Source organism: Mus caroli, chromosome 9 (genome assembly GCF_900094665.2).
Source record: "Mus caroli chromosome 9, CAROLI_EIJ_v1.1, whole genome shotgun sequence".
Lineage (NCBI taxonomy): Eukaryota > Metazoa > Chordata > Mammalia > Rodentia > Muridae > Mus > Mus caroli.
The window spans coordinates 5,836,043-5,860,162 of NC_034578.1; the positions used below are offsets into that span (position 1 = coordinate 5,836,043).

Below are 24,120 nucleotides of genomic sequence, written 5' to 3' on the forward strand. Positions count from 1 at the left end.
AAGTAGAAACAATGAAGAAAATCCAAAGGGAGACAACTCTGGAGATAGAAACCCCCAAAAAGAAGTCAGGAACCATATATGCGAGCATAAGCAACAAAATACAAGACATGGAAGAGAGAATCTCAGGTACAGAAGATTCCATAGAGAACATGGACACAATAATAAAAAAAAATGNAAAATGCAAAAAGATCCTAACCTAAAACATCCAGGAAACCCAGGACATAACAAGAAGACCAAACCTAAGGATAATAGGTATAGATGAGAATGAAGATTTTCAATGTAAAGGACCAGTAAATATCTTCAACAGTATTATAGAAAATTATAGAAGAAAACTTCCCTAACCTAAAGAAAGAGATGCCCATGAACATACAAGAAGCCTACAGAACTCCAAATAGGCTGGACCAGAAAAGGAATTCCTCTGGACACATAATAATCAGAACAACAAATGCACTAAATAAAGATAGAATATTAAAAGCAGAAAGGGAAAAAGTTCATATAAAGACAGTCCTATGAGAATTACACCAGACTTCTCACCAGAGACTATGAAAGCCAGAAGAGCCTGGACAGAGGTTATACAGACACTAAAAGAACACAAATGCCAGCCCAGGCTACTACACCCAGCAAAAGCCTCAATTACCATAGATGGAGAAAACAAAGTATTCCATGACAAAACCAAATTCACACATTATCTCTCCACGAATCCAGCCCTTCAAAGAATAATAAAGAGAAAACACCAACATAAGTATGGAAATTCCACCCTAGAAAAAGCAAGAAAGTAATCCTTTAAAAACCTAATAGAAGAACAGAATCCCAACTCTAACAACAAGAATAACAGGAAGCAACAATTGCTTTTCCATAATATTTCTTAATTCAATGGACTCAATTCCCAAATAAAAAGTAATAGACTAACAAGACCCAACTTTTTGCTGCTTACAGGAAACCTACCTCAGGTAAAAAGACAGACACTACCTCAGAGTAAAAGGCTGGAAAACAATTTTCCAAGCAAATGGTTAGAAGAAACAATCTGGAGTACCCATTCTAATATCGAATAAAATCGAGTTCCCACCCTAAGTAATCAAAAAAGAAAAGTGGTCACTTCATACTTATCAAAGGTAAAATCTTCCGAGATGAACTCTCAATTCTGTATATCTATGCTATAAATGCAAGGGTTTTCACATTCATTAAAGAAACTTAAAGCACACATGGCACCTCACACAATAATAGTGGGAGCCCTCAACACCCCACTCTCAACAATGGACAGATCTTGGAAACAGAAACTAAACACGGACACATTGAAACTAACTTAAGCTATGAAACAGATTGATTTAACAGATATCTATAGAACATTTTATCCTAAAACAAAAGGATATATCTTCTTCTCAGCACCTCATGACACCTGCTCCAAAATTGACCATATAATTGGTCACAAAACAGGCCTCAACAGATACAAAAATATTGAAATTATTCCATGCATACTATCAGACCACCACTGACTAAGGCTGATCTTCACAACAACATAAATAATAGAAAGCCAACATTCACGAGGAAGCTGAACAACACTCTACTCAATGATACCTTGGTCAAGGAAGAAATAAAGAAAGAAATTAAAGACTTTTTAGAGTTTACTGTAAATGAAACCACAACATACCCAAGTTTATAGGACACAATGAAAACATTCCTAAGAGGAAAAGTCATAGCTCTGAGTGCCTCCAAAAAGAAACTAGAGATAGCTTACACTAGCAGTTTATAAGCACACCTAAAAGCTCTAGAACAAAAGAAAGAAAATTCAACCAAGAGAAGTAGACAGCAGGAAATAGTCAAACTCAGGGCTAAAATCAACCAAATAGAAACAAAAAAAACTATTCAAAGAATCAACCAAACCAGGAGCTGATTCTTTGAGAAAACCAACAAGATAGATAAACCCTTAGTCAGACTCACTAGAGGGCACAGGAACAGTATCCTAATTAACAAAATCAGAAATGAAAAGGGAATTATAACTATAGAACATGTGGAAATCTAAAACATCATCAGATCTTACAACAAAAGTGTATACTCAACAAAACTGGAAAACCTGGATGAAATATACAAAATTCTAGACAGATACCAGGTACCAAAGTTAAATGAGGATCAGATTAATAACCTAAACAGCCCCATATCCCCTAAAGAAATAGAAGCAGTCATTGGTAGTCTCCCAACAAAAAAGCCCAGGACCAGATGGGTTTAGTTCAGAGTTCTTTCAGACCTCCAAGGAAGAACAAATTCCAATTCTCCTCAAACTATTCCATAAAATAGAAACAGAAGGTTCTCTACCCAATTCATTCTATAAAGCTACAATTAATCTGATATCTAAACCACATAAAGACCCAACAAAAAAAGAGAAGTTCAGACCAGTTCCCCTTATGAATATCGATGCACAAATACTCAGTAAAATTCTAGCAAACCAAATCTAAGAAAACATCAAAACCATCATCCATCATGATCAAGTAGGCTTTATCCAAGGGATGCAAGGATGGCTTAATATACAGAAATCCACATAATAAACATAATCCACTATATAAGCAAACTCAAAGACAAAAACCACATGAACATCTCGAAAGATGCTGAGAAAGAATTTGACAAAAATCCAACACCCATTCATGATAAAAGTCTTGGAAAGATCAGGAATGAAGGCCCAGATCTAACATAATAAAAGCAATATACAGCAAACCAGTAGCCAACATCAAACTAAATGGAAAGAAGCTGGAAGCAATCCCACTAAAATCAGGTACTAGACAAGGCTGCCCACTTTCTCCCTACCTATTCAATATAGTACTTGAAGTCCTAGCCAGAGTAATTAGACAACAAAAGGAGGTTAAGGGGATACAAACTGGAAAGGAAGAAGTCAAAATATAACTGTTTGCAGATTCTGTGATAGTATATAAGTGATCCTAAAATTCCACCAGAGAACTCCTAAACCTGACAAACAGCTTCAGTGAAGTAACTGGATATAAAATTAACTCAAACAAATCAGTGGCCTTTCTCTACACAAACGATAAATAGGCTGAGAAAGAAATTAAGAAAACAACACCCTTCACAGTAGTCACAAATAATATAAGATAGCTTGGTGTGACTATAACTAAGGAAGCAAAAGATCTGTATAATAAGAACTTAAAGTATCTTAAGAAAGAAATCAAAGAAGATCTCAAAAGATGGACATCTCTCCCATCTCATTGATTGGCAGGATCAATATAGTAAAAATGCCTATCTTGCTGAAAGCAATCTGCAGATTCAATGCAATCCCCATCATAATGCCAACACAATTCTTCACTGAGTTAGAAGGGGCAATTTGCAAATTTATCTTGAATAACAAAAAACCTAGGATAGTAAAAAGTATTCTCAATGATAAAAGAACCTCTGGTGGAATCACCATGCCTGACCTCAAGCTGTACTACACAGCATTTGTGATAAAAACTGCATGGTACTGGTACAGTGACAGACAAGTAGATGGAATAGAATTGAAGACCCAGAAATGAACCCACACACCTATGGTCACTTGATCTTTGACAAGGGAGCTAAAACCATCCAGTGGAAAAAAGACAGCATTTTCAACAAATAATGCTGGCACAACTGGTTATTATCATGTAGAAGAATGGGAATTGATCCATTCTTATCTACTTCTACAAAGCTCAAGTATAAGTGCATCAAAGAACTCCACATAAAACCAGAGACACTGAAACTTATAGAGGAGAAAGTGAGGAAAAGCCTCAAAGATATGGGCACAGCGGGAAAATTCCAGAGCAGCATTGGCTTGTGCTATAAGATCAAGAATTGACAAATGGACCCTCATAAAATTACAAAGGTTCTGTAAGGCAAAAGATACTGTCAGTAAGACAAAAAGGCCACCAACAGATTGGGAAAGGATCTTTACCAATCTTAAATCAGATAGGGGACTAATATCCAATATTGTTAAAGAACTCAAGAAGATGGACTCCAGAAAATCAAATAACCCTATTAAAAATTGGGGTACAGAGCTAAACAAAGAATTCTCAACTGAGGAAACTCGAATGGTCGAACAGCACCTATAAAATGTTCAACATCCTTAATCATCAGGGAAATGCAAATCAAAACAACCCTGAGATTCCACCTCACACCAGTTAGAATGGCTAAGATCAAAAATTCAGGTGACAGCAGATGCTGGTGAGGATGTGGATAAAGAGGAACACTCCTGCATTGCTGGTGGGATTGCAAGCTTGTACAACCACTCTGGCAATCAGTCTGGTGGATTCCACAGAAGACTGGACATAGTACAACAGCTAAATCCAGCCATATACCTGGGACTTATACCCAGAAGATGTTCCAACTGGTAATAAGGACACATTCTCCACTATATTCATAGCATCCCTATTTACAATAGTCAGAAGCTGGAAATAACCAGATGTCCCTCAACAGAGGAATGGATACAGAAAATGTGGTACATTTACACAATGGAGTACTACTCAGCAATTAAAAACAATGAATTCATGAAATTCTTAGGCAAATAGTTATATCTGGAGGATATCATCCTGAGTGAAGTAACCCAATCACAAAAGAACTCACATGATATGTGCTCACTGATAAGTGAATATTAGCCCAGAAACTTAGAATTTCCAAGATACAATTTGTGAAACACATGAAACTTAAGAAGAAGGAAGACCAAAGTTTGGATACATTTCTCCTCCTTAGAATGGGGAACAAAGTACCCATTGAAGGAGTTACAGAGACAAATTTCAGAGGTTAGATGGAAGGAAGGGCCATCTAGAGACTGCCCCACCCAGGGATCCATCCCATATACAACCAGTAAACCCAGACACTATTGCATATGCCAGGAAGATTTTGCTGAAAGGATGCTGATATAGCTGTCTCGTGTGAGGCTATGCCAGTGCCTGGCAAATACAGAAGTGGATGCTCACAGTCATCTATTGGATGGAACACAGGGCCCCTAATGAAGGAGCTAGTGAAAGTACCCAAGGAGCTAATGGGGTCTGCAACCCTATAGGAGGAACAGCAATATGAACTAACCAGTATCCCCCAGAGCTGTGTCTCTAGTTTCCTATGTAGTAGATGTTGGCCTAGTTGGACATCAATGGGAGGAGAGACCCTTGGTATTGTGAAGATCATATGTCCCAGTACAGGGGAATGCCAGGGCCAGGAAGTAGGAGTGTGTGGGTTGGGGAGCAAGGCGGGTAGAGTGTATAGGGGGCTTTGGGATTGCATTTGCAATGTAAATGAAGAAAATGTCTAATAAAAAAAAAGATAGACAAGAAATCAGAAACGCATATCCTGGAACTAATCTTTTCATTTGAAAACTTCGGGGCTTTGGAAATTTTTCTGTTCCTTGCTATTTATTAGCTTCTTGTTGTTTCACAAAACAGTGACAATTTTAGTCTTATCATGAGTGTCATATTAGATAACCTTAAAAACTATTTTGAAGTTGATAAACAGATACTAGCAATGGGTGAACTTTTTACTTTTTGGTAACTAAGACACTGTTACCATTGTAATATATTTTGCTAATGAAAATAATCCATAATTTTTATCTCAAAAATTTCTCCAGACTGAAAAATTTTCTACAGGAAAAAGGACTTTTGGAAGTAACACCTCTGTATATTCTAAAAGAAAATAACCTATGCACTAATTGGTGTGCCAAATAGGACTTTGGTTGAATGGTTACTCTGCTCAATCTGCCCTTTATTTTCTGTCTTGGATGAGTTTGTGTTGTGTGTCTATGAAAAATCTCAAAAACAGCCACATATGAGGAATCACTTTAAAACTTCTTTGAAAAACACACAAGGACTTTTCATTTCTTGTACTGTCAACAGCACATTCTACAGTATCTTCTAAGAGACTTACAGTTTTAAAATGGATCATCATCATCATCTTCATACTTATTTTCCTAACTGAATAGAATAGTTATTTCGTGTCTCTGAGTATAGGTAGAAGGTTCTGCACTACATTAACCTCCCTTTCTCTCATCTTTATCAGTAACCTTTATACTAATAAAATCTTTTAAAAATGAAACACCCAGCCTCAGAAAGTAGAGCTCTTGGCCTTCCAAAAGTCTACAGTTTGATTCTGACTATTATTTCCAGATCATATCCTAGTTTCAACCCTATAATATCTATCACTGTATAGCATGCTCCATGTGACTCTGCATTGACAATGTATGCATACCTTAAAAGATCAAAAGATGTTCTGATGAGGCAGACGGTTTTGGTTTTGTCAATGGATAGTGGGTTTAGACATAAAACTTATATAATTGATTCCTCTATGTTGATAGTCCTCTACAGTTGATTCCCTCATAGTTACTTGACCCATTCCAACATGGTGCAGGGAAGGAGTGCTTTCCCTCTGTTACTATTACATAAAATATCCTGCTTCACCTCAGGCTTGTCAACATTAGCTGCCATTGGAACTAATTGATTCAGAAAGCCATGGATAAGTCAAGTTATAGTTATAGATACTGGCACAGTAATAAAGACATTGTCTTAAACTGACTTCCTTAGTATTAGGCATGGACCTATATAGATCCTGGTAGGGAGGTGTGGCCTATTTCTTCTTTATGTCTGCAACAAAGGATGTAGTCTCTGTTATTCTTGGAAGTCAATTATGTTCTTAGAAATCAGCCACATTGGAGGATGAATAGATGAGAGTTTAGAGAGGTGAAAACAACTTCAATTCTTGCAGAAAAAGGAGAGACTCTGAATCTTCTAATTAAAAATCTGTTTTAACCTCATGTCTCTGAGCCAATAGATTTCATATCTTTTAAGCCAATTGGAATTAGATTTTGTATTGCCTGCCACCGAGTACCATTTCCTATACAGAATAGCTGAGAGCTCTCCTTGTTTATAAAGGATAAAAACTAGAATCATTCTCTCTCTTTGCTATGACTGGTTACATTAGCATAAACAACCTGAAAAGGGAAGCTCCAAAAATACCTAATTATGGCAAATAAACATTTGGAGTTGAGAAATGACAAACCAACTGGGAAACCTGACAGAACAGCTGGCCAACTAGAAGCAAACAGCCATTTAGATAAATGCAAAATGCAGTGAAGCCATTAAAATGGTTTAAAAATATATCACTTTTGGATAAAGACTTTGGAATCTCTAAATAGACAGTACTATAATGAATGCAGTTCGGTGACCACAAATTTCAACAAAGTATTAAAAATGAATTTTTACAACAAATATAAAACAGAAATGGTGTCACAAACTCTTAAGTCAATAATATGTTCCTCATTATTGTACTCATTAAAAAACAGACTGAAAATTTTGGAATAAGTTACTATATAAAGGCTAAAACAAAAAGCTACCCTTGACACTGTTGAAAGCTGGACGCTGATATCACATCTTAGTATGAAGTTCTTGGACAGGCCCTGTCTTCTTCCAGAAACAAAGCTGTGGATAAGCCTGGCATCAATGAATAAAGAAAGTAACACAGATATATAAAAGATGTAGATAAGTGTAGATTGAGGGAAGAACTTGACTTCTGGGACAGAACATTTGCACTAGATTACTCTGGCAATAGAGGGACAGTAAGCACTCCTAGACTGGAGTGGCTGGATATTATAGAACTTACTAGGAAAGCTAAGAGCCACGGGGATCTATTCCAGAAGTCGTGATCTGAGACTCTAGAAAATAGGACCAAACAGGAATTTGAGAGAGGATAGATAAGCTTCACTCCACTTTCCATTTTATGAAAATTTAATTGAAGTACCAATTCTCTGTAAATGTTAGAGTAGAAGCAGGGCTAGCCTGAAGTCTGAGCCAGTAGAGACTTGAGAATGTTGAGGACAGCCATTGTGAAGACTGTGGCCCCGATCACTCTGCAGTAGTAACAATGCTGAACATCACTGAGAGCCAATGTTGACCAACAAGTGAACAATGCTTTAGGGGCTCCCACAAGTCCATGAGGTTCTTACTGACTAGTGTTTTCTTTGGATGAGAAACAGACATGGTGGCATTTAGCAACTGACATCAGACAAGTCAATGAAGTCAGGATTTTCATATACAAATTAAGTTTGGCATAGAAGGTACATATTCACTTAAATAAAAAAAAATCAAAGGAAAACTCTCTCAGTGTGTGGAAGTATGCAGTTCAGTATATTCAATAAATTATCCACAATGTCATGACCCTGGTATGAGGACAATATATGGCAAGCCTGTTCCAGCATAGAACTGGCTAATTCAGGACATACAGTCTCACAGGTCATGTAGCCTTTCCCTTCACTTATTTGTTAAATTAGTTTCTAGAGTAAATTATTATTTTCTATTTGCATTTTGTTTTACATATTACATCATTTCTTTTTGACAGATTGTGTTATAAAAAGTAGGGAGGTATAAGAGGTAGGAGGAAACCAAAACAAAACAAAAATTCCTGAGAGCTTCACAAACAAGGAAGCATCAGGCTTCAAGTTAAATTGCTGAAGGCTTTTTGCCTTTCTGTGTCCCTACTTTAGTGACAGGTTCTAGAACATGGTGACATATTAAAAGTCCATGAAAATTATTTGCTCAATTGCTATGCCATATTCTATCCATTCTCATTTATATGAACCTTAAAAATTTAGTCTTAACAGAAGTGAATTTTCTTTTTTTTTTTTAAAGATTTATTTATTTATTATATGTAAGTACACTGTAGCTGTCTTCAGACACTCCAGAAGAGGGCACCAGATCTCGTTAGGGATGGTTGTTAGCCACCATGTGGTTGCTGGGATTTGAACTCTGGACCTTTGGAAGAGCAGTCAGGTGCTCTTACCCACTGAGCCATCTCACCAGTCCTGTGAATTTTCAATCATTTGAACACTGAGTAATTTGTCAGTAATTTCAGGAAAATATTCATTGTGATCTGGACTCTGGGGTTAAGATCGTAAAATAAAGTGGTTCCCATCCTTTCCCGCTTTGTTTTTTGGGTAAAAAAAGAAAGTCAATAAAGAGGTGAGTGAAATAGATTCAGATAGCAATAAATGCAATGGGGAAAGTCTAATCATATGACAATCATATTAGAGAGAAATAGATGACATTAGCATGGAAGTGTAACAGTCAATGATGAGTCAGCCAGCTATGCCAGTTCTGTAGGCAAGAGCTTTCAGTTGATAGCCCCTATGTGTGGATTTATGAAGTATTAATTAGTACAGCATGCTGGAGAAGCAGAAGGCTCCTGTGGATTGAGGGATACAAAGGAGGAGGGAGAGGAGAGGTGATAACATTGGGAAAATCATCAGGCACCAAAAGCAGAGGGACTTTAAGGACATAGGAAGGATTTCATATTTCCTTCTGAGTATGACTTAGATGCTAGGTCACATATGAGAAAAGTCAAAGGAAAGAAACTTGGGGAAGGCCTGGCACTTTGATTGAAGCCCTCTGAGGATATAGAAAATCATTTTGGGATGGGGATTAAAAAAATTATTAAAACTTATAGAACTTTTTTGCAATATGCTTTAGTAACAAATATTAATTCTAGTGATTAACAAATGGCTCAACAAGTGTACTTGCTTCACAGCATTTGTTAATATGATGTCCATGGCTGTGACTGGCCACAGGGAACCATTATGAACAGCTTTCCTGCAATTATTTTAGGATAAGGCAAATTCTCTACTTGTAAGGGAAAACAAAGATAACATTATTCTCTCCACCACTAGTGTTGTCCAACTAGAACTCAATAACATTTATCTTAAGTTTAACTTTGAATATGTGATTATGAGTCAGGTTGGTAGAGTCATATGATTGACACATATCCATGAACTAATCCCAAGTGAAGCATGTCATTTGTGGACAGGCATTTCATCTCCTTTAAAGATGCCCCATAGCGTTGTTTAAAATATTCAATTCTGTTGCTGTTTTGCTTCTTCTCTAGATTATACAGAAATTCCTGTCAATTATCACAAACTTCAAGTGAAAGTGAAATTAATCAACCATTTCAGGCCATAGAGTATGCATAAATATTTAATGCAGTTTTACATAAATTCAATTCACACACAACTTTACATATGCTAACATAAAAGTAGCAAGTCTATCATTCAAAGGTGAAGGTAATTTTCTGAAATGGAAAATAAACATTTCAGGGCCTATTGTACACACTGTCAAGAATAATTAAAATATTGAACTTGCTTATTTAAAATTTCAAGCAACCCAGATGCTCTCTGAAAATTCATTCATTAAGCCAGTATCACATAAATTTTGAGAACAGAGGAGTGAAAAAATCCTGTAGGAAAATACCATATGAGGTGCTAAAATATGCAGGAAACTATGTTACTACACAGCTTTCTATAAATCTAACGCTGCTGAGCTGTCAATGCTCATTATGATTCTGCAATACAGATTCAGATAAAAAATAATATATAGCTATATGGTCTCTTAACTTTGTCCAATCTCACTGTTCATTTATGAATAATTTATGTATACTTCTGTGATTTATTTTGCACCAACATACCATGAGGAGAATTTGGAATTATTATTTCAGATTACAAAGTCTGGTAAAATGTGTACTGTATCTTTAATATAACTGCAATTTTGACACTATTAGAGATTAAACTGTAGGGAGATTTTTCTAGTGTATTTTGTATGGGAAGATAGGCATGATGGATCATGGCTATAATGCTAGCATTTAGAAAGTGAGGCTGTATGATTGGGAGGTCGAATTTATCCTCCATCCCATAGCAAGTTAGAGGCTAGTCTGAGACTTGAAATTCTTTCTCAAAACAAAAACAAAGGAGCACACAAATAATGGTGAATGTGTGTGTGTGTGTGTGTGTGTGTGTGTGTGTGTGTGTGTGTGTGTGTGTGTGTTTAGTATACTTGGCTATGCTTTTTGCAATGCTTCTGATGGTTTTTCTGGAAATCAAAATGTTCAATAATATATATGCCCCAAATGGAAGACATGATTCACAAAATTGATCAAAAGTTGACAAAATTGCACTTTGAATCAATTTCATATTTTTAATTGAACAAATCCATCATCCCTTTAAGGAGTATAACTTCATGCTCTCCTCTTCAGGAAGTGACTGAACTAGGGTAGAAAGATGCCATCTTTGTTCTTCAGTAGTGTAGCCTATGAGTACTTTGTTATGTAACTGTGGGATGAAATAATATGCAGTTTCCTTCCAGGGCTCAGGACAGACTGAAAGATGACTGCTGTCTTGCATGATACCAAACCTGGTAAAATTTTGACGCTACCATATAACTCATTTGAAGGGATGGAGATGGTAGGCTCCTGCAGAAGCACTTAGAGCAGTACTATAGTTGGCTACTTTGTAGCAGATGTTCCCTGTAATAGATGTACAGCACAGAGTCTGTAATGTGGACTACCTTGTTCATGGTGATATGATGGATGCTGCTCATTAGGTTGACTTAGCATTCTGTGAGCTGAGGTTTTCAGACAAATATCCAAGCTTTGATTTACTGATTTGTACAGATTAGGTAATAAAATGTTTTTGCAAGAGTGATTAGATATCTTAAATGAAGTTTAGTAATAACAGTCCTATTTCTTGAGTTGGCAAAAAAGAAATAATTATAGAAAGCAATACCCTCTTAAACAATACAAGTAATTAAACCAGACCTGTTCCCTGCCACAGTTCTCTATGATTAATGAATACAGAACCAAATCAGAACACTGGCAACTGAACAAGCTGACACATGAGTAGAGATAAGAAATTGAGGTGATTTCCAAAAACCTTCTCTCCATCAGTTTTTTTGAACTGTTGACCTAGGCTGTTTTAAAATTTCAGACATAATTTTAGGGGAATCAAAATCATTCATACTAGTTGGTTTCAACTTTTAAAGCCTATCTATTTTATATGGTTACTGTATTTTACAATAACTCTAAGACCTTTTCATGTTCTTGACAGTATTTTAAAGGGTTTATACCTTTCTGTTTGTTTTGCTTTTCAGAACAGGAATTCAATAAGTAGTCAGGCTGGCTTTGGTTTCAAAATGTTCCAGCTTCAGCCTCCGTATGCTGGGTTTTTTCAGTGTGTCATCCTTATTGCCACTAAGCTGGAGGGATAGTCACATATATGCATTTAAACATCTGTGGAATCAATACTAATATTTGATAAACATTGAGCAGTATGTTTCAAGTCAATCCCATCCTATATGTGGATACTCACTTAAACTTCACTGATGATTTACATCAAGTTTAAGTCTGTGCTGCTGGAACTACAACTTTTTCGTTGCTGCCTGTTCCTCTTATCTAATTCTACATGAAATATAATTTGTACATTTAGATGTTCTCTTTACTCAATTGTATCTTCAATTTTTAAAAAAATAAATTACTTTTATGTATGTATGTATGTATGTATGTCAGCTAAATGCATGTGTGCTTGTAAGTAAGAGTTGTGTGTTTATGTGTGTTTGTGTGTGTGTTTGTGCATGCTTGTAGAGGTGAGATGCAGGTGCCAGGTACCTTGGAGTTGGAGTTACATGTTGTCATAAGCTGCAAGAAGTGAAAGAGCAGTCTGTAGACTGGAGCCTTCTCTCCTGCCAGTATTTTATGGGCTTTTGTAATTGCCCTTGAAGTGCTTTAGTGAGTAGAGGAGGGAGTCCAAATGCTCTGTCCACCTTCAGACTGCACTATCACATCATGACTGATCTGGCAGAACAAAGCTGTTGATATCACTGTTTATTTCAGTGAGTGTGTGATGGACTAGGATCACCTGGTGAGTAAGTGTAGATCATTGCTCTGCTCCTATAGACTATGAAGCTCAGTGGTTTTCTTTAACCTTGAAGATGACTTTCAGAATTTCTGCTTTCCATAAGGCTGAACCATAAGAACTGAGGAATGTACTGCCATCTGACATCTCATCTCATTCTGATTATCCCTCATTCCTTTTAATAATGTTTCTTTTGTGTGTTGTGTGTGTGTGTGTGTGTGTGTGTGTGTGGGGGGGGGGGGGGGGGGGAGCGATTGGGGGTTAGAAGGTGACTTAGCAGAGTCTGTTCTCTTCTTCCATGATGTGGATTTCGAGGATGGTCCTCAGGTCCACAGGCCTGAGTGGTATGTGCTATCTATCACTCACTGCACCATCTTGGCAGCCTCCCTATTTTTTCACTTCTCATTTCTCTTCCCCACTTTTTTTTTTTAAATGCAGAATCTTTAGTGCCAAAGGAGTAACTGGACTTCCTCAGAGTTAGACTGTCCAGCTTATGCCAAAACGAGAGAAAATTTTGTCTGGGTTATTTCCTAATGTGACACTATGTCAGCCAGGTCAAAGGTTTATTATCATAGGAATAACACTTGGTAAAATTCAAGATCAGGCTGTTGAGAGCCATGGAATGCCTCAAGCTAAACCCTGAGCTAAGGCTAGCTTTGAAGCAGCTGTGACTCCTTCTGTTGTCAAGTGTACAAATACAGTGGGCTTTTTCTCTACAGTTTTCTGCCAACACACCCTCAGACACAGTTTTCTGTACTTTGTGTTTCTTTGTGTTTTCTTCTTGAATCCAAGACAGTTTTCTTATTTATTTATTTATTAGAATAAAACTATTTTGCTTTGTTGCTGTTGTTGTTTGGTTTTTATTGAAGATGGGTGCTGATGTTCTCCATTGCTTTTACTTTTTAGGCAGCAGAACCAATTCTTAATTATAAAGCTGAACCTCTCTCGACTCAGCCAATTACAGGGTAGAGACTATGATCTCACTTCTGCCAACCTTCAAGTAGTGGAGCAAGTTAGAGTCTCCTCGTTCACACTGAAGAATAACGTCTACATGGCTTACTATTTAAAAATAAAAAGAATGAAAGAAATCTTTGAAAATAATTTTTAACAAGGATGAGTACGATATTTTTGGGCATTTACAAATATCATCTGGTATTGTTTTTTTTTCCCTCACTGTTATATACTCTCCCTTGCTCTAACTCATTAGAGAGCTAATTGCCTTTGTAATTCCAAATTAAAGATTACTTAGTGAGACAGAGCCATCGCCTCTGCCAGGTGTTTGGGAAGGCAGAATCCAATCAGCAGTTAAGTTTTCTTCCCATCACTTCAGTTCCTTGCTCTGTTAGGTCTGCAGGGCTTTTGTATAGTTCAATGAAGATTCTGTTAGAAACAAGACAATGCTGTCAGACCCCAAAGCAAGCTAATTAAGAATCCAGTCCTGGAGCACATGAGCTAAACTAAGCAAGAATGTTTAATAAAGACTGTGGTGAACTTACCTATGTTCCTTTTTGTTCTTTGGAGATGTGACCTGCCACTGGGTTGGCATCCAGAACTTCTCCTTGCAGCTTGGGTACTTGCTGAGCACATTTGTTTATCAAAATTTGGCGATAGAATTCAAATACACTTAAAAGCATGTGCACTCTAGGATTCAAACATTCCCACTCAGGACACAAAGGACTTGCTCAAACAACCTCAGTGACAGTCACAGGAGTCTTACTGAGAAAGACAGAAGGGCTAGATGTTAAGTGGGAGGGGCAGCTGGATTCAGCCACACCGCTGCAGGTGTATGAAATGAGAAGAAAGAAGATGGCCTATAGAAACAGTTCACTCAAATGATTAGACAGACAGGTCCTCTGGATGTTTTGCTTAAAGGTGTGTTGGTCAAGGTCACCCTCCCTAGTATTAAAAACTATACTGTTTTATTTCTGTTCTTTTGGTAACAGGAATCAGAAGAAGGCAGGAAAGAAATAGTCATTGGTTAGAAGAACTTAGGTATTACAGTGGAGGAGAGATCCTTTCTGAAGCACTTAAGAGTTTGTTCTTGTCTTACTAGAGTCACGATTGTAAACATGTTTAAAGAAAGCAGAGGGAAACCTAGTTAGTGGAGCTTAACATTCGTGGAGACATCATCTGGAAGGGTTCCTTTATGACATTACATATGTTAAGAAGGCATACAAGAGATCCTTATAAAGCACCCATTAGAATCTGATATTTTAGTTGGCCAGACATGAGAAGGCCAGATTTGTCAGTACAGTCAGTAGCCATTCAGGCCAAGGTCTAAACAAAAGATGGGGCAATCATATTTCCTAGGAAGGTACTTAAAGGGCAGACTCTTTAGAGTATTCAAAAATATACCATCTTATCCTGGAAAATAGATGAGATTGGAAATGTTCTATGTTTGCAAGTTGATACTGAAGCATTTCTATCATCTTTCTTGACTTAGTAAACGACTGCATATCTTTTAAGTTTTCATTAACATATCACACTGATGTGACTCCTCACTCTCAGCTAAAGCCTGTCCCCTCTACTTTCTCTCCCATCTCTCTTCCTATACTCTTTCTTCTTCCTTGTTTCCATTAATTCCCCTTTCCTACTTTTCTAAATATTAACATTTATGACACTACATTGTGTGATCACTCTGTGGGGGTGGTAGATACAGTTGTGAAGGGTGTGGAAGCAGTGTGTCTATTGGCTGGAAAGGGAGGAATAGTAAGTAAAATAGAGTTTTAAGGCCATACCCTGTATATTCTCCTGCCTGTTTTGGCCCAATTTGGGTAGCAGTCAACATATTTCTAAGTAATTTTGTGCCTTAGTTTCCTTATCTGCATTTGGACCACAAACTGGTATTCCTCTCATAGTTTTTGTTGGATAAAGTGAATGGAGAAAGTCATATAATTCACCTGGACTCATTAGTAAAAACTGTGAACTGACTGTTTTTATTATTGTTATAAATTGAGCTCAGCACATATGCCTGTGTCAGGACTTAACTTGTCACAAAGAGTTAAAGAGCATATTCCTTATTAGCTAGTTCTCAGCCTAGCATGTAACATATTATATACTTATTTATCATATTATATATGATATTTTTGTATTTGCTTATACATGTGTGTTTGTAAATGTGTGAGTTTGTGTGTACAGACAAGAGGTGGATATTAGGTGTCGTCTGCAGTTGTTCTTCCCTTTATTGCTTTTAGGATAAGGTCTCTCATTGAACCTGAAGCTTCTCAATTTGGCTAGAATGGTTGGCTGCAAGCTCTGGGGACCTACCTTTCTCTAGTCTACACAGTTCTGGGGTTATATTTGTACAACAGCACACCTAATTTTTATGTGGGTCCTGCGCATCCAGGACCATCATGCTTGTGCAAGAAGCCTTTTTCGCGGTTAGCCATCTCTTTAGGCCTTACCTTATAAACATTTGATAAGTAACCATTAAATTAATGAATGGAGAGTGACTGATGCTTAAATTAAACAAGTTGGCTGAGCTCTTTTAGTAATACATTGTGGGAATGATACTAAGTCTGTGTGACTAACACCTCCAGTTTTTCTATATACTTACCTTCACCCTTCCTTGTGTGGCCCTCTGCCTGCTGTAATTCCATTATTTCCCCCTTCAGTCCGCTAAAGCTCATCACTCCAAAGGACATTCAATCCTTCCAAACTGCTGTGTCCAAGGGTACAGATTGTTCCTTATTTCACTTGGTAGTGGGGGTGTTTTGGGAGTTTATATTCATGCATGTTTGTGCACACAAGTGGAGGTCGTTTGTCAAACCTCCCAGCCATTTCTCATTGCTCTTGATCTTATTTGAATCTATCCATTGACCTGAAATTCAGTGATTGCGATATGCTGGCTAGCCATGAAGCTCCAGGGCTCTGCCCTTCTCTGATGTATCCAGAATACGAGGACAACAAATGTGCTTTATGACACCTGGTCTTTTAATGTAAGTTGTAGGCTCAAGCCCAGGTTTCCATGCTCATATAGATTTAACTAAACTATCTCCACAGTGCAGTGGTCCCTGTCTGTCTGGTCCTTGACACTCTCACCCAGTTTTTCCCTCCTGAATGTCTGTTCTATCTTTGTCTGCATGACCTGCTGTATCTGAATTTCCTTGCTAAGAGCTCTCTTTCTTTCATAGATTCTTCACAATCTCCATGCCAAATTTACTCTTCTAGATGTTCTAGGATTTCCTTTCCATTGGCTTTCGTGTGCTGCTGGTACTCAGGCTAGCATATCCACTCTAACATTGTTCTCCTAACCTCTGTGATCAAAAGACTTTTTGCTTACTTCATATGTGTATAGGGATCCTAAACTTAAATGCTGCTCCCTTCCGTACAATCAGTTTCTCCTGTATGTACCAATTAAGTAGATGTGATCAGAAGTGATCGTGATTACATAATTAGATTTCTTAGTTTGAGGATAATTTATGATCTATACTTGGCCATGTTTGAAAGTGAAGGTGGAGGATGATAAGCCACCCTGGTACTGTCACTTGAGCTAATCAGAATACAGACATTGGCCACTTTCACATTAAAACTTGGTCACTTTCACATAAAAACTGGCGTTCACATTTCCTTTTTCTCTGCCACTTTTCAGAGTCAGAGAATGCTGTGTAGATTCAGTCTCCTTGATTATTTAGGTCTGTACCTCTATCCCCATTTTCCAATCTCCATTATCCTTGCTTGTTCTTATTTGGATTGTGGCTGTAGTGTGCTATGGCTCTATGAACAAAACATTGGCCTCACTCACGTGACACATTTTGAAGTTTATGTCTTCATACCCTAGTGTGATCTATTCCTTAAGCAACTGCTTTTTCTCTGTTCATCAATGACTTTGACCACAAACTCTGAGTTCCTTGTCCTGGGTCAAGAAAGGCCCTATCCTCAGTACCACCCCATCATTGCCTTGGTATAGTAAAGACAGCATCAATGAGGAATGAAATCAGTCTTTAAAATATAACTTCTTTTACTAAGTCTTCATCTTCTCATGTTTATATATGCTAATGATATTTTTGTATTAGGATGTACGTGTAGGAAAGATGGGGACACAAAGCAGATTGGAATGGAATTCTCATATACTTTTGCTTGAGAATATCAATGATGTAAAACACAATACTTAGGATGTTCTTAGAGTGGGATAAAGAATTCAGAGATTGTGTTTTATAACAGCAACCCATTCCCATCAAGCAGCATGAGGAGTTTCTGTGCTGATGGAAATTGTCAGCAGGTACTCTTTATTTGTTGAGTGATCAAAACACATGAGGTTCAGACTTAATCGGTTGGACATCTTTGTGAACTGACACTGTACTGCATTTTTGGGGGTTAATTTCAGATGTGTATGTCCATGCATGTAAGCTTACTGCACTGATTTCAGCTCTGCTGCCATTCTCAACTATGACATCCATAAGCCAAACCAAAAGTGGTATAGAGAGGCCACATATGTAATTGACAAAACAAATGTTACTTTTGTAGTTGCAAAGTTCTGCTGATCAGCAAACAATTCTATGAAAAGGGTAAGAAGAAACTCTCTCGTAAAGAATGTCTAGTCTGAAACACATATATTGATAGTATCAACTTAAAATCAATGTAGATATCAAGGGTGGTTATGTGAGGAGTTTAGAACACATCTGATTTAATTCTACATCATTTGACAGTATAGTAGGTTATTTCCACTGAGTTTGGAGTAACAGTGTAGAAATCTTTCCATGAGAAAAATGTAGAAAATTCCCAAACATTTTTCCTTGCTATTGAGACCTAACATTGACACTAAATATCAGAGCTTGGACTAAACATGGACAGTGTTTAATCAAAGGTCATCAAAGGATTTTCCATTAAAAAAAACTGGTATCTTTAGGTTAATTTTAACTTTCTTAAAAATGCACAAATAGGTAATGTTTTAAATCTAATTTAAACATTATCTCATGGAAGTTGGCTGGAATCAAAATGTCTAGTTTTGTAGCATTATCTATCTTATAATGAAAAAATACGTTTTCTTAAATTAAAATTGAACTACTAAGCTAGTGAGATGGCTCTGCAGGTAAGAGTATTTGCCAACAAGCCTCATGATCTGAGTTTAATCCCTGGGTCCCACATGACAAGAGGAAGGAAATGACACCTACAAGTTGCCCTCTGACCTCACCATGGGTGCTAACACACACACACACACACACACACACACACACACACACACACACACACATGCACCCCCCCAGAGAACAATAACAAATGTATAGGACAGAAATATAAATAATGATCACTTCAACTAAAATGCAAACTCTTTCAAAATAAATGGCTCATGGCTTTTCTTGATGATTGTCTTGGTGTAAAAAGGTGCATTGGAGGTTCTGTGTTTTGAATTTTATAAACTAATTGTTAGGTGATCTATCCCAAACCTATTCCTTGGCTTAAGAGAGTGGTATATAGTTTAACAGTTATATGTGTGTATCTGTACACTATCCAGAGCCCTGAGCCTAAACGACTCTTGTGCTTAGAGTGCTGTTTTACTGTCATTATTCTGGAGTTCTAAATAATCTTGACTGAGACTTTTGTATTTTTCTCTTATACTGGGTCCCTCAAATTGTGCATTTGGACTACTTCTATGCGTATACTATCCTCTTGAATCCCTCCTATTTCAATTGCAAGACCAAAAGTTACCAAAGGACATTCATATGATGCCTCTCACAAAAGCTGCTGTTATACAGATGTGTTTAGAGGTCCAAGGTCCCAGCTTTAGCTTTTCATTCTGAGTGCTGAGCATACCTCAGCTACCACAGGCCAGAAGAATAGACAAGGGACGAAATGCATAGCAAGTTCTAAACAAATGCCCGTTGATATATATAATAGACTGAGTACTGTTTTCGTGGCATTAGTTCAGTGTAGAAAGTGGTGGGCAGAAAATTGGTAGGTAGGAAAAAATTAGACTACTGAAGCTTCAAAGCTGGAAAGAGTAGATACAACTGAGTTGATAAGAGAAGTGGAGAGAATTGAATTGAATATGAGTTTAATTCTAATTGGAAGAAGTAATGCTGTGGGGAGTTGAGCACATGACTGATAGCTGTACTATGTATCCAAACAAGTTATAGCTCCAGGGGCCCATTCTCCTCAAATTCAGTTAAGTATGTTCTAGCTGCATGTGTTAGAATTTGTAGAGATTTCAGCGAAGACTCTGTATTAGAAGGGACCAACAGGTGGCTTGAGCTATGACTATTTATTATTTATTATTATTATTATTATTTTATTATGCTCTTTTCTTTAAAAATTTTCAACAGGTTTTATATAGCTAAGGCTGGACTTGAGCTTCCTTTGTGGTGGAACCTGACCTTGAGCTCCTCATTCTCTGGCTCTACCTTAAAAGGACTGAGATTGCAGACACACTGTCAGGCTTGACTTAGTTTTTCTTGACTTACCATTTTCATTTTAAAAAATGTTGAAAAGAAATGCAGAAGTTGGATGAAAAGTGATTTTCTTAATTACTTCTTCTGCCTCTGAATAAAATAATAGGAACACAGACTTAGGTTCCCAGTCATACTAGTCAAGCTAAGCTTGTCTTATCTAAACCATGAAACTTTCCTGCTGTGCTATTTACTGTGAGAAGTAGATATATAACATTGATTTATGAGAAGTCCGATAATTTATGGAGTTGCCCCTGTTGCAATTGACTGGTTCTCATATTCCTTTAAAGAATCAGTGCCTACAAAACGTTTGTCTTCTTCCATGAAGTTCTAGCCCAAAGGTCTATCATACTTTTCTTAGAAAATATAATCTTTTTACATATCTTTCATGTGTTCAAACACCATGGCATGGCCTTGCTTTGTGTATTGCTTTTATAGAACATTTCTCAAAAAATAAAGAAAATGGTGTCTGGACATAGATTCAGTTTCTGATTATATTTGTGTTCCAACACAATAATTTCTTTTAGGACACTCATGATTGGTTTATTTTTGTTGTTGTTGCTCTGAAGATCATAATATGATGGTACTATGATAATGCTAGTTCGATGAAATTTAAATTTGTAAGAATAGATGATTGATTTGATAATTCATATAATTACTTATAAACTATTAAAGATTTAGATAATGATAATGTTGTAAAGGAAATGAGAAATACCATTAAGAGTCTCAACCAAAATTATAACCAAAAATAAGTTTTCTGGGGAAAAGATAGCCCTTAAGACACAAAGTGAAGGGAGGCAGAAAACTGGGGTCTGGAACATTCTGATTCTAAACAAGGTGTAGTGGGGTGATGCTGCCACCCACCTGAATCCAACTCAGTGTCCTGTCACAGCATTCATTAGGATACACAAAGGAAAGTTATAGACTTCAAGGCAACAAAGAGAGGTGGTCATCAAGCTGAGAGAATAAAGACTCTTGGCCTACGTCAACCACAGAGAATGATGTTAGGAACCAGTAGTTCCTGCTTATGTGTGCTTCGAGTGTGATCAACACTGGAAACATGAACTGCCTAGTGGGTGTTCTGGCTGGTGGGTGGTCTTTACTACACTCATATACATTTTCTTAATTTATAAAACAATAACTTTGCCACTTGTGTTATAACAGACCTTAGAAAACTCACTGTAGAGTCCTCAGCTTTGCTCTTACTGCTTAGAATGGAAGACTGTTCCTCCTTTAGAGTGAATGGAGAGATTGGGACAGGAGACATGGAGAGTAAAGTTACTCTCCTAAGTCAACACTAAAACTAATAACATTCCAGCATGCAAATTTTCCTAGATGACAAGAACTTGAAAATTTTCACTATAAAAATAATCATGAAAGATAAAGCATAACCCTCAGTTTAGTATTAAAATCTAAAACTAGCTGGGAGGGAGAGGCAAATTATTTTCCCTAGTTTTAGAAATCTAATGCGAGCACATAATCAGAAATTAGTGACTGGATTGAACTCACTTCAAGGGAAAGCTTGAGCTCATGGAAACATAAATATTCAGAATTGCTATTGGGTGCAATTCCAAAATTAATGCATTTAATCATCTCCTAGGCATAAAGCCAAAGGCTAAAAGAGCAGAACATGAAAATATTGGCCTTGAATTATGTTCTGGACCCTGTTGAGCTTAATTTTACTTACAAAGCAGGATATGTAGTTTGCCACTTAAATTTGCCCCTTAGAGTCCTCGAAAAATAAACCTGGTTTCTTTTATCATCGTCTAAATTGTTGAATTCATTTGGAAAGCTCTAATTTTAGGAGGATCATTTTAAATTATTAGTCAAGTCACACAGTAAATACACATACATAAGGAAGACAACAGCAAGAGAAGAAAGCAATTTTCTACCATTTTGACTGCAAGGTACATTGTGCAATTCCAGGTAACTTGCATCTTCAGAAGGCACAAAGAAATTTTTAGATATAGGTAGTAAGGTGTATTAAAAAAGGAACACTTTAAAAAGTTTCATTTTACAATAGGTGGAATAGCATACATTTCTGACACAAAAAATTGGAGAACAGAAGAAGCAGTCTTGTAAGTACAAAGTAGAACACATGGCATGACTAAGCTTCACACATACACAGTTCTGTCTGAACTTCTTCCTGAAAATGATGGTAGGTTCACCACCATACATTGACAACATAACTGAGGGGAAGAACTAAGACAATGTCACTCACCACTCACCTCTGTATTTATTTACTGTGTGAAATCTTAGAAATTTTGCATCTTAAAATGAGAATGAAAACACTTCAAATGGTTAAAATCAGTTATTTAAAATATGAGCTCTTGTTATGGACTATAAAAGTGTTTATTTGTGCATACTGTGTAAGAATTTGAGGCATGCAACACACATCTCTCTGTAAGATTGGGCAAGAAGGAAGGGTACTGGTAGAGTCCTGACAATTAGTCTTTCTTGGGTTAGTAACATGACTTGAGGCTTTGTACAATTTAGGAAACTTGGAAACTGTCTGAGGGTATACTGCACTTAATACCAAGTTAGGAGAAAAGAAAGAATGAAAATTTGGAGGGAATGAAAAGTATGGAAAGAAGGAAGAGAAAAGAAAGAGAAGAAAATACATGGTAGAATGCAAGTCTCTTGTCTTGAGAAGCACTACTGTAAAGTCAATGCATGCTGCAGATATTTGCTTAATTGAAATGAAACATAGCTTCAGAGGTTTGCAGAATCCTTGGGGGGTGGCTCCTTATTAGAAAACCCTTAGTTGTTATTTTTGCACAATCTGTATGTTGCCATTTTCAGGCTGCAAGGAGCAGGGGAATCTCTGTCCTTTAACAATTGTGTACCCTCTTATGAATGTAGATTTCTGGGCTTTTGGAAGCTGGATTTCAAAGTTGTTGGGGAAAAATCATAATGCCTAAAGCTTCTGCTGGCTTTGCATTAGAAAGCTATATCAATACGTGTATGTATATGCATAAATACATATATGTATAAATATACACAAAGCTATATACACACATATACATACAAATCTTTCAAACACACACACAATCTCACACACACACACACACACACACACACACACAGAGCAACCTTGTCTCTGTCACCTAACCACCCAAATGTCTCAGCAGATATGCTTCTGAGTTTGGGATAAACTTGGTTTCCTATTTAGCAGCCACTCATTATCACAAGTGTTTCCAGATAGCTTTAGTCTGCTTCTAAAGAGGTTTGCTATATCATCATCTCAAAGGCAAGAAAAGGTTAGTCAAAAAACGACAGAAATTATGAAAGTGAGCAGCGCAGTGCTGACGTGCCCCATCCGTCCATGCATTTCAGCCCCTTCGTAGAATAATTTATGGTGATCGTGTCTGCAGTCTGGCTATTAGCATACTCACCCCTAACAAGAAGTTCTGCCTCATCTGACACACTGTCTGCTGTGGTCTGTACCCTGCAGCCATATCTCCCAGCATGCATCAGAAGGATGTTCCTGATCATTAAATCTGCAGAGGATGCTTGCTGAAAGAGGGATGAAGTGCCAGTTTAAAATGTTGCAAATCTGCCTAGTTCAAGGTGGTTTAAGGGGAACTTCGCATATTCAAAGGGCCTGTTTTTGGCCTTACAATTTATACAACAGTGCAGAAATCAAACATGTCCTGGCTTAAGGAATATACAAATTTATATTTTTCACAATCACTCAAAAAATTTTCAACATTAAATATCACATAAAATGATTTAGCAGCAATAGTTATAAGATATTTAAATATATACCAGTAGCTAACATCTTTAAAAGTATAGGAAAATCAGTAAAATTTACTGCTTTGATATTGAAAGACAGACTTTTTTGTGACAGGAATACTGTGTTAAAAGAAATAGCAACTCGTGGGAAATGAGTTATGGGAAGATAGCTGTTGAAAGGTTATCTCGTGAGGATTTGTTGAATATTTCCTTTTATAAGTACACAGTACACTGTGGATCACAGAATGTGATTGCATTTAGGAGAGAGAGAGAGGGAGGGAGAGAGAGAGAGAAAGAGAGAGAGAGAGGGAGAGGGAGAGGGAGAGGGAGAGGGAG

General features: G+C 37.1%; 1 protein-coding gene across 11 annotated transcripts in view; it reads right to left on the reverse strand.

Annotated features, from left to right (window-relative positions):
- Cntn5 (contactin 5) overlaps nt 1-24,120 on the reverse strand; it is a 1,179,522-nt gene that overhangs the window by 95,165 nt on the left and 1,060,237 nt on the right. For all 11 annotated transcript variants that reach the window (XM_021171282.2, XM_029481828.1, XM_029481827.1 and 8 more), the window contains one exon: nt 23,445-23,565. In XM_021171282.2, the coding sequence (XP_021026941.1) occupies nt 23,445-23,565 (121 nt within the window). The remainder of the gene's footprint in view (nt 1-23,444; nt 23,566-24,120) is intronic.